General features: G+C 46.5%; 1 protein-coding gene across 1 annotated transcript in view; it reads left to right on the forward strand.

Moving 5' to 3' along the window:
* Nucleotides 1–12,847: 12,847 nt before the first annotated feature.
* The window catches only part of unc13d (unc-13 homolog D (C. elegans)), a 62,602-nt gene continuing 60,141 nt past the window's right edge, over nt 12,848–15,308 (forward strand). Inside the window, exons 1-2 of the mRNA XM_078401860.1 lie at nt 12,848–12,949; nt 14,569–14,625. Of these exons, the coding sequence (XP_078257986.1) occupies nt 14,569–14,625 (57 nt within the window). The 5' untranslated portion in view covers nt 12,848–12,949. The remainder of the gene's footprint in view (nt 12,950–14,568; nt 14,626–15,308) is intronic.

Below are 15,308 nucleotides of genomic sequence, written 5' to 3' on the forward strand. Positions count from 1 at the left end.
TGAGCTGCCTACTGACTGTAAATGGGCCTTGTTGAACCATTCTTCTGTCACCACCCCCTGGAGAGAGTTTCCCCAAGGCATACGGTGCTGCATCACCATCAGTGTGACCAGTGGACGCACAGCTGAATCCTAATTCAAGCTCAAGCATGAATGAAAGGTAACTCATCCTGGTTATGCCCTTGGAAGTATTGTTACTGCGTGACCACAGAAAGAAGGGCTTGGATGGAATGGATGTGGAGAGTATGTTTCCACTAGTGGGAGAGTCTAGGACTAGATGTCATAGTCTTAGAATTAAAGGAGGATGTTCCTTTAGGATGGAGATGAGGAGGAATTTCTTTATTCAGAGGGTGGTGAAACTGGAATTCTTTGACACAAAAGGCTGTGGAGGCCATCAATTGATATCTTTAAGGCAAGAGATAGATAGATTCTTGATTAGTATGGGTGTCAGAGGTTATGGGGAGAAGGCAGGAGAATGGGGTTAGGAGGGAGAGATAGATCAGGCATGATTAAATGGCGGAGTAGACTTGATGGGCTGAATGGCCTAATTCTGCTCCTATCACTTATGTCATCCCTTCTGATGAAGTAGTGGAAATAGGACTTTGTCAAATTTAACATTACTCATTTCTAACCATGTGTTTCAGGGGTACCATTAATTTGCTTTTTTCCCCTCAGACTAGGAAGAGGTTTTGTTGATGGTCATTTGCTGATTTGATTACATCAAGATTGAAAAGAGTCAAGAATGTTTAATTGTCATGTGTACCAAGATGGAACAATTAAATTCTAATTTGCAAGCAAGATATAATCTTCCACAGGATTTATTCAAACCTAAACAGACAAGAGATCAGCTTGGATGATTAAAGAACCTCAGTAGTGGGCATAGCAGCCCTGATAAACTGGAGGGAAGGAAGAACTTAAAGGCTGAGAGAGAAGAGCAGCTATTATTTTCAGGCTTTCTCTCAGGATGGAGGATGATCTAGGGAATCCCAAGTGAATTAAGTGGGTTCCGAGCTGGCAATTGAGGTGAATATGCGAATCACACGCAGACTCTTCCACAGACGGGGAAAGAAGTACCTAAGCATGCGGGCAGTTCATTTCTGAGGTGGTGTGCTTATTTTGCTGATTACACACAACTTTGTCTGATATTGATATATGGCCTTGAGGTTCTCTACTTGAATCTGTGATGGATCAGACATTCTCAGGAGTTGGTGGCAATGCTGAATCTCTTCTTTGATTACATCCCTATGATTACATCCCTGAATCTTTTCTTTCACTCTTCCTCTCCACTCACCCGACCCGTTAAACTCGTTCTATGACAGGGCTCAGAGAATGTCTGATTTGGGAATTGGTTTAGAGACAAAGAACTGAGCCAGAGCAGGCCAGTGATAAGGCAGTGAGAGAAGAGAGTAGTAATAGCAGCAAAGTGGAGCAACCAGTAGAGCTGCTTCCTTACAGTGAGCTGGTTCAATTCTGACCTGTGGGACTGTGTGGAGTCTGCATGTTCTTCCTTTAACCCCATGCATTTGCCCTGGGTGATCCAGTGTACTCCCTCATCCCAAGTGATTTAATTGGAGAAGCTGCAGAGGAGATTCACCAGGATGTTGGATGGGCTGGAACACTTCAGTTATGACACTGGATGGGCTGAGTTTCTTTTCTTTGGAGCGGTGGAGGCCTTGGGGAGGATCTGATAGATGTGTACAAAATGATGAGGATATAGAAAGGGTTGATAGTGGAATATTTTCCCCCACAGCATAGACATCTAAAACTAGGAGGCATAAGTTAGGATAAGGTGTAAGCGGTTTAGAGGAGATATGAGGAAGAATATTTTCACAGAGAGGGTGGCTGGAATCTGGAACACATCATCAGAGGTAAAGGACAATATTCTCATAATACCTGTATTTGAGTATCTAGATGAATACTTGAATTTGCCAAGGCACAGAAACCTATGGAGCAAGTCTGGCAAATGGGACCAATATATTTGATGGTTAGCGTGGACATGGTGGTTTGAAGGGCCTGTATCTGTGCTGTATGACTATAACTGTGGAGGTGAATGGTAAACTCTGGGGAGAGTAGATGGAAAGGAAGGGAGAATAAAATGGGATTATGTAAACAGATATGTGATGGTCAACTTGGATTTGGGTAAAAAAGTCCTGTTTCTGTGCTGTGGCTGAGTGGATGGTGTGACAGCGCCCCCTATCATGGATGCTGCTCTGATCCCTATCACTGCTGACAGGCAAAGGGAGATCATTGGTAGCAGCTGGGTCCAATTAGCTGATATAGTTTGGCCACCTGAACCTTGTCAGTCTAAAGCTCAGGCACTCTGGCCCAGGAGAGAAGGCAGTGGATGGAAGATGAACAAAGTGGGGTGCCTCCACGCTAGCTGTGTTCCCCCTGTCGCAGGTTCGAGGAAAATTAAGCGACTGGGATAAACCCAGCCAGGACCACCGTGTAGGCAAGACCGAGCTGCCACGAGGAAGCCAGTGTCTATGAGGCTAGGACTGAGCCGCCGGGAACAACTCTTGAGATCGCCAGCACCACCACACTTGGCCACTGATGACAAGTGACAGCACCCTCATGTGGTTGTGCACTTGCCACTGTAAATAAAATGATATCATGTGAGTTCACCCTACTGCGAGAGTCGGTGTGATCACTGCCGAGCCCGGCGTCATCCCTGATGCCACGATTGTGAGAAAACTATTAACAAGACCTGAGAGCGGAGAAGGAAGACGGACTGAGAGTACAGGGAATGCGGAAAACACCAAGTTGAGAATGCTTTGAATAAATTCAGCGGGATAGACCTGATCATTCTTACGACATAGGCATCATCGCCTAACTTCTGAGTTTTAAACGTTCTGCCATTTCTTACATTCAGAGATTATTTAATTTGCTGAATTGAAATTCCCTGAATATTACACTAACCTGGTAATATATCCATACCACGACTGCATCCTCATAAAAATATCTGGAATGCATTAACAGAATTATCCAAATAGGAAGACATGAGATTTTTTTTAAAACGCACCAAAAAAATCTTGAACAATGTAAGGTTGAGTTATTCATGGGGCATGAAGAAGTCAACACTGTTTCCAACAGGATAATATTGTTTGCCTGCTGTTATTTTGCCTTTGCTGGTAGAACTATTGCAATCTTCTCAGAGACATGGAGTCACGGGTTTATACAGTACAGAAATGGCTCCTGTGCTGACCTTTTTGCCCGTCTGCACTAATCTAATTTGCTGGCCATGAGGTCCATATTCTTTGTTCTCTAAGTAGGCATCTGTCTCAATGTCTCTTAACTATAGTGATTGTATCTGAAACTACCACCTCTTGTGGCAGTGAGTTTCAGTTATTAACCATAATGTGTGAAAAGAAACTCGCCCAACAGTTCCCCTTTAAACATTCCTCCTCTCACCTTAAACCTACGCCCATTTTGTCTTTGATAGCCTTGCCATAGATAAAACATGTTGACTATCTACTCTTCCTAAGCCTCTTACATTTTTATATATCAGATCAGCCTCCTTCCTTTCAAAGAAAACAAACAGCTTATTCAGTTTTTTCCCCCTCATAACTAAAGTCAACCAAAGCACTCTAAGCCAAAATCAAACGATCAGTCTGACTCATGTTTCCTCTTGAATTCCACCAACCGCCCCAAACTGTGAATGACTGTTCCAGCCAACTCATCTTTGGATCTTGGTTTCAATCAGCATAGCCAGACTTCAAATGGTGCCGGTCATTGGATTCTGTTCACATGTGATAAGACAGGAGAAGTGGTGCTGTCACAGGCTGGAAGTTGCAATTACAATAACAAACTAGGAGCACAGGCTTACTGCATATCCTGCCTTGGGTCAAATGGATCACATCACAGTCTCATTCCCAGCACCATCCAATTTAGCCCCTTCAATCCTAATAGAGTTATTGCCCATGCAAAGTACTTGCCTAGTTTTTTCTGCTGTATTTGGTGAATGAGTTGCTACCTGTCTTTCAAGACCATTGATCGGTCTTCCAAGTTATTCTTGAACCGCAACTGACAAAAATTCTCCACATCCCTTTCTCAATGCCCTGGGATAATTCTCCACTTAATCTTTCAGCAGATCCAAAGACAGCCATTGTTTTCTCAAGCTGTTTCTTGCACACAACACCACTTAGTTGAATGGTTTCTGTTTATATGGACAGTTAATAACCATATAACCATATAACAACTACAGCACGGAAACAGGCCCGTTCGGCCCTACCAGTCCACGCCGACCACTCTCCCTGACCTAGTCTCATCGACCTGCACTCAGACCATAACCCTCTAATCCCCTCTTATCCATATACCTATCCAATTTACTCTTAAATAATAAAATCGAGCCTGCCTCCACCACTTCCACCGGAAGCCCATTCCATACAGCCACCACCCTCTGAGTAAAGAAGTTACCCCTCATGTTACCCCTAAACTTTTGTCCCTCAATTCTGAAGCTATGTCCCCTTGTTGGAATCTTCCCCACTCTCAAAGGGAAAAGCCTACCCACGTCAACTCTGTCCGTCCCTCTCAAAATTTAAAAAACCTCTATCAAGTCCCCCCTCAACCTTCTACGCACCAAAGAATAAAGACCCAACCTGTTCAACCTCTCTCTGTAGCTTAAGTGCTGAAACCCAGGCAACATTCTAGTAAATCTCCTCTGTACCCTCTCCATTTTGTCGACATCCTTCCTACAATTTGGCGACCAGAACTGCACACCATACTCCAGATTCGGCCTCACCAATGCCCTGTACAATTTTAACATTACATCCCAACTTCTATACTCGATGCTCTGATTTATAAAGGCAAGCATACCAAACGCCTTCTTCACCACCCTATCCACATGAGATTCCACCTTCAGGGAACAATGCACAGTTATTCCCAGATCCCTCTGTTCCACTGCATTCCTCAATTCCCTACCATTTACCCTGTACGTCCTATTTTGATTTATCCTACCAAAATGCAGCACCTCACACTTATCAGCATTAAACTCCATCTGCCATCTTTCAGCCCACCCTTCCAAAAGGCCCAAGTCTCTCTGTAGACTTTGAAACTCTACTTCATTATTAACTACACCACCTATCTTAGTATCATCTGCATATTTACTAATCCAATTTGCCACACCATCATCCAGATCATTAATGTAAATGACAAACAACAGTGGACCCAACACAGATCCTTGGGGTACTCCACTAGACACTGGCCTCCAACCTGACATACAATTGTCAACCATTACCCTCTGGTATCTCCCATTCAGCCATTGTTGAATCCATCTTGCAACCTCACTATTAATACCCAACGATTTAACCTTCTTAATCAACCTTCCATGTGGAACCTTGTCAAATGCCTTACTGAAGTCCATATAGACAACATCCACAGCCTTGCCCTTATCAATTTCCCTGGTAACCTCTTCAAAAAATTCAAGAAGATTAGTCAAACATGACCTTCCAGGCACAAATCCATGTTGACTGTTTCTAATCAGGCCTTGTTTATCCAAATAATTATATATATTGTCCCTAAGTATCTTTTCCATTAATTTTCCCACCACAGACGTCAAACTAACAGGTCTATAATTGCTAGGTTTACTTTTAGAACCTTTTTTAAACAAAGGCACAACATGCGCAATGCGCCAATCTTCCGGCACCATCCCCGTTTCTAATGACGTTTGAAATATTTCTGTCATAGCCCCTGCTATTTCTGCACTAACTTCCCTCAATGTCCTAGGGAATATCCTACCAGGACCTGGAGACTTATCCACTTTTATATTTTTCAAAAGTGTCCGTACCTCCTCTTCTTTAATCCTCATAATTTCCATCACTACTCTACTTGTTTCGCTTACCTCACATAATTCAATATCCTTCTCCTCGGTGAATACCGAAGAAAAGAAATTGTTTAATATCTCCCCCATTTCTTCCGGCTCAGCACATAGCTGTCCACTCTGACTCTCTGATGGACCAATTTTATCCCTCGCTATCCTTTTGCTATTGACATATCTGTAGAACCCCTTGGGGTTTACTTTTACATTACTTGCCAAAGCAGCCTCATATCTTTTTTGCGCTTTTCTAATTACCTTCTTAAGATTCCTTTTACATTCTTTATATTCCTCAAGAACCTCATTTACTCCCTGCCGCTTATATTTATTGTATATCTCCCTCTTTTTCCGAACCAAGTGTCCAATTTCCCTGGAAAACCACGGCTCTTTCAATTTATTATTCTTTCCTTTCCACCGAACAGGGACATAAAGACTCTGTACTCTCAAAATTTCACCTTTAAATATCCTCCATTTCTCTATTATATCCTTTTCATAAAACAAAAAGTTCCATTTCACTCCTTTTAAATCCTTTCTCATCTCCTCAAAATTAGCCTTTCTCCAATCCAAAATCTCAACCCTTGGTCCAGATTTGACCTTCTCCATAATTATATTGAAACTAATGGCATTGTGATCACTAGACCCAAAGTGCTCCTCAACACATACCTCCGTCACCTGACCCGTCTCATTTCCTAACAGGAGGTCCAACACTGCCCCTTCTCTGGTAGGTACCTCTACGTATTGCTGCAAAAAACTATCCTGCACATTTTACAAACTCCAAACCATCCAGCCCTTTAACAGAATGTGATTCCCAGTCTATATACGGAAAATTGAAATCACCCACAATCACTACTCTGTGCTTACTACTAATATCTGCTATCTCCTTACATATTTGCTCTTCCAATTCTCGTTCCCTATTTGGCGGTCTATAATACACCCCTATAAGTGTTGCTAAACCTTTCTCATTTCTGAGTTCCACCCAAACAGCCTCCCTAATCGAGCCTTCTAGTCTGTCCTGCCAAAGCACTGCTGTGATATCCTCCCTGACAAGCAGTGCAACACCCCCACCTCTTGCCCCTCCGATTCTATCACATCTGAAACAATGAAATCCTGGAATATTTAATTGCCAATCGCAACCCTCCTGCAACCATGTTTCACTGATCGCCACAACATCATACTTCCAGATGTCAATCCAGGCTCTAAGCTCATCCACCTTTCTTACAATGCTCCTAGCATTAAAATATACACATTTAAGGGACCCATCATTTCTTATTCTCAGTTTATTTCTTTTCACTTCTTTCTCTCCTACATATTGGGTCTGAGTGTTTCCCTTTTCTGCCTCCTGCCTCACACACTGCCTATTAGCTATTTGTGTTTGAGTCCCTCCCTCCAACCGTACTAGTTTAAAGTCTCTGCAATTACCTTAGCAAATCTCCCCGCCAGGATATTGGTTCCTCTCAGGTTCAGATGCAACCCGTCCTTTTTGTACAGGTCATACTTCCCCCAGTTGAGGTCCTAATGATCCAGAAACTTGAATCCCTGCTCCCTGCACCAGTTCCTCAGCCACGTATTTATCCTCCACCTCACTCCATTCCTATTCTCACTATCGCGTGGCACAGGCAGTAAGCCTGAGATTATTGCTTTGGAAGTCCTTTTTTTTAACTCTCTTCCTAGCCCCCTAAATTCTCCTTTCAGGACCTCTTCCCTTATCCTACCTATATTGTTGGTACCTATATGTACCATGACCTCTGGTTCTTCTCCCTCCCCTTTCAGGATATCCTGGACACGCTCAGACACATCCCGGACACCGGCACCAGGGAGGCAAACCACCATCCGGGTCTCCCGACTGCGTCCACAGAATCGCCTATCTGACCCCCTCACTATAGAGTCCCCTATTACTATCGCTCTCCTCTTCCTTTCCCTACCCTTCTGAGCAACAGGGCCGGACTCCTTGCCAGAGGCCCGGGCACCGTCGCTGCCCCCAGGTAGGCTGTTCCCCCCAACAGTACTTAAACAGGAGTACTTATTTCCAAGGGGTACAGCCACCGGGGTACTCTCTAGTCCCTGCCTCTGTTCCTTGCCCCCCCTAACAGTGACCCACTTGTCTACCTCCCGTGGTCTAGGAGTGACCACCTCCCTGTAACTCCTATCTATAACCTCCTCACTCTCCCTGATCAGACGGAGGTCATCAATCTGCCGCTCCAGGTTCCTAATACGGTCCCTTAGGAGCCCCATCTCGTCGCACCTGGCGCAGATGTGGATGTCTGGAAGACTATCAGACTCCCAGATTCCTCACATCCGACACCCAGAACAATAAACTGCCCTGGCACTCATACTCCCCAAACAAAGCCCCATGCTCGGTTTCTAAACCTACCGCCCGGCCGCTGCTCCAACCCCTCCAACCGCCCACCCAAAAGAACTGAGTGATCTCCTGGGAGAGGCGAAAAACCGGATAAAAAACCCAGGCCAATTTGGGAAAAAAGATCCGGGAAATTCCTCTCCGACCCCAAGCTAGGCGATCGAAACTTGTCCGGGAGATCACACAGGTCTTACTCCTTACTATCCCCACACAATACTTCCCAAGCAACACAGCTTGGTGCTGCTGCTGATTGCTGCTGCTGCTGATTGCTGCTGCTGCTGATTGCTGCTGCTGCTGCTGCTGATTGCTGCTGCTGCTGCTTGCTGCTGCTGCTGCTTGCTGCTGCTGCTGCTTGCTGCTGCTGCTGATTGCTGCTGCTGCTGATTGCTGCTGATGCTGATTGCTGCTGATTGCTGCTGCTGCTGATTGCTGCTGATTGCTGCTGATTGCTGATTGCTGCTGATTGCTGCTGCTGCTGCTGATTGCTGCTGCTGCTGATTGCTGGGGCTGCTGATTGCTGCTGCTGCTGATTGCTGCTGCTGCTGATTGCTGCTGCTGCTGATTGCTGCTGCTGCTGCTGATTGCTGCTGCTGCTGCTGATTGCTGCTGCTGCTGCTGATTGCTGCTGCTGCTGCTGATTGCTGCTGCTGCTGCTGATTGCTGCTGATTGCTGCTGCTGATTGCTGCTGCTGATTGCTGCTGCTGCTGCTGCTGATTGCTGCTGCTGCTGCTGCTGCTGATTGCTGCTGCTGATTGCTGCTGCTGCTGCTGATTGCTGCTGATGCTGCTGATTGCTGCTGCTGCTGATTGCTGCTGCTGCTGATTGCTGCTGCTGCTGCTGCTGCTGCTGATTGCTGCTGCTGCTGATTGCTGCTGCTGCTGATTGTTGCTGCTGCTGCTGCTGATTGCTGCTGCTGCTGCTGCTGATTGCTGCTGATTGCTGCTGCTGCTGCTGATTGCTGCTGCTGATTGCTGCTGCTGCTGCTGATTGCTGCAGCTGCTGATTGCTGCTGCTGCTGATTGCTGCTGCTGCTGATTGCTGCTGCTGCTGATTGTTGCTGCTGCTGCTGATTGCTGCTGCTGCTGATTGCTGCTGCTGCTGATTGCTGCTGCTGCTGATTGCTGCTGCTGCTGATTGCTGCTGCTGCTGATTGCTGCTGCTGCTGATTGTTGCTGCTGCTGCTGATTGCTGCTGCTGCTGATTGCTGCTGCTGCTGATTGCTGCTGCTGCTGATTGCTGCTGCTGCTGCTGATTGCTGCTGCTGCTGATTGCTGCTGCTGCTGATTGCTGCTGCTGCTGATTGCTGCTGCTGCTGATTGCTGCTGCTGCTGCTGATTGCTGCTGCTGCTGCTGATTGCTGCTGCTGCTGCTGATTGCTGCTGCTGCTGCTGATTGCTGCTGCTGATTGCTGCTGCTGCCGCTGATTGCTGCTGCTGCTGCTGATTGCTGCTGCAGCTGCTGCTGATTGCTGCTGCTGCTGCTGATTGCTGCTGCTGCTGCTGATTGCTGCTGCTGCTGCTGCTGCTGATTGCTGCTTCTGCTGCTGATTGCTGCTGCTGATTGCTGCTGCTGATTGCTGCTGCTGCTGCTGATTGCTGCTGCTGCTGCTGCTGATTGCTGCTGCTGATTGCTGCTGCTGATTGCTGCTGCTGCTGATTGCTGCTGCTGCTGCTGATTGCTGCTGCTGCTGATTGCTGCTGCTGCTGCTGATTGCTGCTGCTGCTGCTGATTGCTGCTGCTGCTGCTGCTGCTGATTGCTGCTTCTGCTGCTGATTGCTGCTGCTGATTGCTGCTGCTGCTGCTGATTGCTGCTGCTGATTGCTGCTGCTGCTGCTGATTGCTGCTGCTGCTGCTGATTGCTGCTGCTGATTGCTGCTGCTGCTGCTGATTGCTGCTGCTGATTGCTGCTGCTGCTGATTGCTGCTGCTGCTGATTGCTGCTGATTGCTGCTGCTGCTGCTGCTGATTGCTGCTGCTGCTGATTGCTGCTGCTGCTGATTGCTGCTGCTGCTGATTGTTGCTGCTGCTGCTGATTGCTGCTGCTGCTGATTGCTGCTGCTGATGATTGCTGCTGCTGCTGATTGCTGCTGCTGCTGCTGATTGCTGCTGATTGCTGCTGCTGATTGCTGCTGCTGATTGCTGCTGCTGCTGCTGATTGCTGCTGCTGATTGCTGCTGATTGCTGCTGCTGCTGATTGCTGCTGCTGCTGATTGCTGCTGCTGCTGATTGCTGCTGCTGCTGCTGATTGCTGCTGCTGCTGCTGATTGCTGCTGCTGCTGCTGATTGCTGCTGCTGCTGCTGATTGCTGCTGCTGCTGATTGCTGCTGCTGATTGCTGCTGCTGCTGATTGCTGCTGCTGATTGCTGCTGCTGCTGATTGCTGCTGCTGATTGCTGCTGCTGCTGATTGTTGCTGCTGCTGATTGCTGCTGCTGCTGCTGCTGCTGATTGCTGCTGCTGCTGATTGCTGCTGCTGCTGCTGATTGCTGCTGCTGATTTCTGCTGCTGCTGCTGATTGCTGCTGCTGCTGCTGATTGCTGCTGCTGCTGCTGATTGCTGCTGCTGCTGCTGATTGCTGCTGCTGCTGCTGATTGCTGCTGCTGCTGCTGATTGCTGCTGCTGCTGCTGATTGCTGCTGCTGCTGCTGATTGCTGCTGCTGCTGCTGATTGCTGCTGCTGCTGATTGCTGCTGCTGCTGCTGCTGATTGCTGCTTCTGCTGCTGATTGCTGCTGCTGATTGCTGCTGCTGCTGCTGATTGCTGCTGCTGCTGCTGATTGCTGCTGCTGCTGCTGATTGCTGCTGCTGCTGCTGATTGCTGCTGCTGCTGATTGCTGCTGCTGCTGCTGCTGATTGCTGCTTCTGCTGCTGATTGCTGCTGCTGATTGCTGCTGCTGCTGCTGATTGCTGCTGCTGCTGCTGATTGCTGCTGCTGCTGCTGATTGCTGCTTCTGCTGATTGCTGCTGCTGCTGCTAATTGCTGCTGCTGCTGATTGCTGCTGCTGCTGATTGCTGCTGCTGCTGATTGCTGCTGCTGCTGATTGCTGCTGCTGCTGCTGATTGCTGCTGCTGCTGCTGATTGCTGCTGCTGCTGCTGATTGCTGCTGATTGCTGCTGCTGCTGATTGCTGCTGCTGCTGATTGCTGCTGCTGCTGATTGCTGCTGCTGCTGCTGATTGCTGCTGCTGCTGCTGATTGCTGCTGCTGCTGCTGATTGCTGCTGCTGCTGCTGATTGCTGCTGCTGCTGCTGATTGCTGCTGCTGCTGCTGCTGCTGATTGCTGCTGATGGTCTTGGGCATGCTCACATATATTTACAGTATGGAAAGAGGCCAATCAGTCTTTGGTCTCTATTTCTGTTGAAAAAAAAGCTATCCAGCCCAATCTCACTTCCGAATAACTGTTTGTTAACTTGTGGGTTACATTATACCAGTCGCTCAACTAGGTGCAATTTAAATGCAGTGAAGTTTTCTGCCTTTAACTCCCTTTCACCCACTTATTCTAATCCCATTGACAATTACTCTTTAATCTCTCCATTAGTTATCTTAAATATCCGAGTTATGGACACCTCTGCTGAGGGAAATTGGTCCTTCATACTTTCAACATATAGATCCCTGATGATTTTCTTTGCATCACTTAGGTCCTATCTCAGCCTTGCCTGTTCTAAATAACAGCCCAAGACCATTCAATCTCTCTTCGTAATGAAAACTCTCTGGCAAAATCTTCATACATTTCTTCTGCACTCTGCAGTGCTAACAGTTACTTCTTGTAATGTGATGACCAGTGCAGTACACAAGGCTTGGGTTGGGCTGTGGCCTTTACAGTGTCTTACACACCTGAGGGTGACCTCAGCAAAAAAAAGAAGATATCCCATTCGCCTTCCTCACCATATGATTTACTGACTAGGAATCTATGTTTTTGGAGTACTTCATTTTGCCTATTTCCCAATGTGCTCAGTAGGTTAGGTCGCATTAACTACTATATATCTGTCCCAAGATGATCTCTGAAGAAAGTAGAGATTGAATAATTATGGTGGAAAAGACCTAAAGATTGGCAGAACAATTATCATGCTTGGTTCAGGCATCCTAATTCCATCTCCTGGGACTAACTGCTTTGCCTGGATGAACGCTAGGAATTATCCCATCTCAATGGTGCTGGGTAAAGGAGGAGAGAGAAAAATGAGCTCACTGCCTTCTGCTAATAATTATTGAGTGTTGTCTGGGCGACACTTAAGTTAAGACATATTATGATGCCTATAATGGTCAAATAGCTTTCTATCAACAATGTCTGCTCTGCCAGAATGGTCTGTTGATAATCTTGCCTTTGATCTTCAAGATAAAAGACTCAGGATTGGGGATGAGTGGCAGGGCAGTTTCAACAAGTAAGGAAATTAGGCAATAGACGTTTCCTCCAGTCGGTTGATCAATAGCAGGAAGGTACAGTTTGCAACCTTTCCTCACCCCTCCCCATGTGTGACATGTGCTTAGCATCGAGTGTGCAGTCGACATTTCCTATGCAGCTGAGCGTTTCGGCAAAGATAGGTTTGTGGTTTCCGCTGATGCTGGAAAGTATGTCACAAGCCTGAGAATTCGACGAGCTGCCTTCATTTCAAACCGACAGTGGGTCTGTTGGCCGCTTACTAAAATGAATTCTACTTTCCTCATCAGTAGATGTGACCCCACATTGAAGAAGCTGTGGTCGGCATAGGTTGACTGCCTTTTTCACTGCCGTCGATTCTAAGAAGAGCCACTCCTTTCCTTACATCCATCTGACAGAGCCAGCCTCATCAGAGTAAGTTACTGTATACCGGCAATCCTGCTTCGTGCTGTTCAGGCTGAGTATTGAGTCGCAGGCTTTTGTTTGGGGAAGAGATATTGGGTGGTAGGGGAAAGCCTGGCCATCCTTGGGGACGTGCTTGTTGGACTTTGGCTGTAGATTCAGAATGCAGGCAATAAGATCTCTCTGCTACTACGCGGTCTAATGTCTCGGGCGAGAGGAAAACAGATAGGCCTACGCCTCGGTTGGGTAGCTACTCTGGAATTTAACATCTCTTGGTATATTGGTTGAGCACTAACCAGGTGTATTGTGTGTGAGAATGAAGACTAATGTTGATAGAATGGTTCAGCTGCCTGATGATAGCTGGGCCATCCTATCAACAACTAGAGTGGTCCCGAGCTACCATCTACCTTATTGTAGATGCTCGGACTATCTTTAATCGGACTTTACTGGGCTTTATCTTGCACAAATCGTTATTCCCCTTACCCTGTATCTATGCACTGTTAACGGCTCGATTGTAATCATGTACAGCCTTTCCGCTGACTTGGATAGCAGACAACAAAAAGCTTTTCACTGTACCTCGATTCACGTGATAATAAACTAAACTATATTATCTGCTGATCTCTTGATGCCAATAGGTAAATAGAACTTAAGAATTTAGACTTTGGACTTTAGAGATACTGAGTGGAAACAGGCCCTTTGGCTCACTGAGTCCATGCACTATCCTATACACTAGGGGCAATAAAAAATATTACAGAAGCCATTTAACCTCTGTGCCGCCCCTTGGAAGGAACAAATATAGAGAAAGACCGAATGGAGAGCAGAAAATTACAGACAATTATAGAACCTGATTCAGGGTAGATCTTCGTTGGCTCATTCTTATGTAACCAAATGGTGGGCTAAATGGTCGACTCTTGTTACCCTCAGCACAAATTTAACTTTTAACATTCATGAACCGATCAAGACATGCTGGAGAAATTCTTCAAGATATGAGGAGATGATTTCAGTGGGGAACTCAATGGGTAAACTTCTGCAGGTCAATCCCCAGCCTGGTTCCGTCACGTGAGGGGTCAGGAAGATTAGGAGTTTTAGCAGCAGCAGGTCGGGCAAACTTGGACTTTGTTCCATGGTGCGCAGAAGACTGAAAGGTGATCTTACAGAGATGTATAAAATCATGAGGAGAATAGATGGAGTGAATGCACAGTCTTTTCCCCAGGATAGGGGAATCAGAAGGCATAGGTTCAAGGTGAAGATAGACACAAAAAGCTGGAGTAACTCAGCAGGACAGGCAACACCTCTGGAGAGTAGGAATGGGCTTTGTTTCCTCTCACAGTGATACCAACCTGGAAGCAGCTTTCAGCTCCTTGTTGCCTCAAAACATCCTCTCTGCATCCACTCTATCCAGGCCTTTCACCATTGGAAGTACTGAAAAGACCCAGGGAAATGTTTGGGTCCAAGCACAAAAATTTTGTTCAGGTTAGGTGCTGATGAGTGCTGCGCTCAGGTAAACAGGTTTATGTTGGATGGATGTTGTGCTGGAGGAAGCCCTTCTACAGAGCCCTGTGCAGATCCTTTACATCGGTTAATACGGTTCAAAGATCGATCTTACTGATTGGTGTAACTTTATTCTACAGATGGAGCCACAAGCACCAAGTGGGAAGATAGAACATACTCATTTGAGCAGTGCAGAGGTAAATCTGTGTGCGTGTGTGTGCGTGTGCATGTGCGAACGTCTGCATCTTTTTCAGTAGTGTATATGTATGCACTGAAGAGAGACACTAAACAAAAGACAGAAGGTTCTTCAAAGTCTGAAGAAGGGTCTCAACCCAAAATGTCACCCATTCCTTCTCTCCAGAGATGCTGCCTGACCCGCTGAGTTACTCCAGCATTTTGTGTCTGTATTCGGTATAAACCAGCATCAGCAGTTCCTTCATTCACATTTTGTATAAGTGTGTACGTTTGTCTAGTGTAAAATGCAAACTTCTGGACCCACGTTATGCAACAAGCCCAGAGCACTGAGCAACCCGTTCCCTTGCCTGAGAGGCTCCAGTGAGGCTTCAGTGCTGACAAGGCCTCAGTATGGAGGGACATTTAAAATAACGACTTAACTGGCTTTGAATGATGAAAGGAATAAAATCTATTCCAAACTAAAATGAAAAACATATTAAAATTCCAAGCAATAATTTTTAAAATGATAACAAAAATAGAAAAATAAAGAATAATTGAATGTTGCTCCCCCTACTAATGTAGAGGTTCAAGGGTCCCTTTCAGGAGCACAGGGTGGGTGAGGAATGTTCTCCAGCTCGATAACGGGGTATCCCAGTGTGACGAAGCTCCACCACTGGAAGGGGTGGGGTTATGGGTGCAGTGGCCA

This window comes from Rhinoraja longicauda, chromosome 6 (assembly GCF_053455715.1).
Source record: "Rhinoraja longicauda isolate Sanriku21f chromosome 6, sRhiLon1.1, whole genome shotgun sequence".
Taxonomy (NCBI): Eukaryota; Metazoa; Chordata; class Chondrichthyes; order Rajiformes; family Arhynchobatidae; genus Rhinoraja; species Rhinoraja longicauda.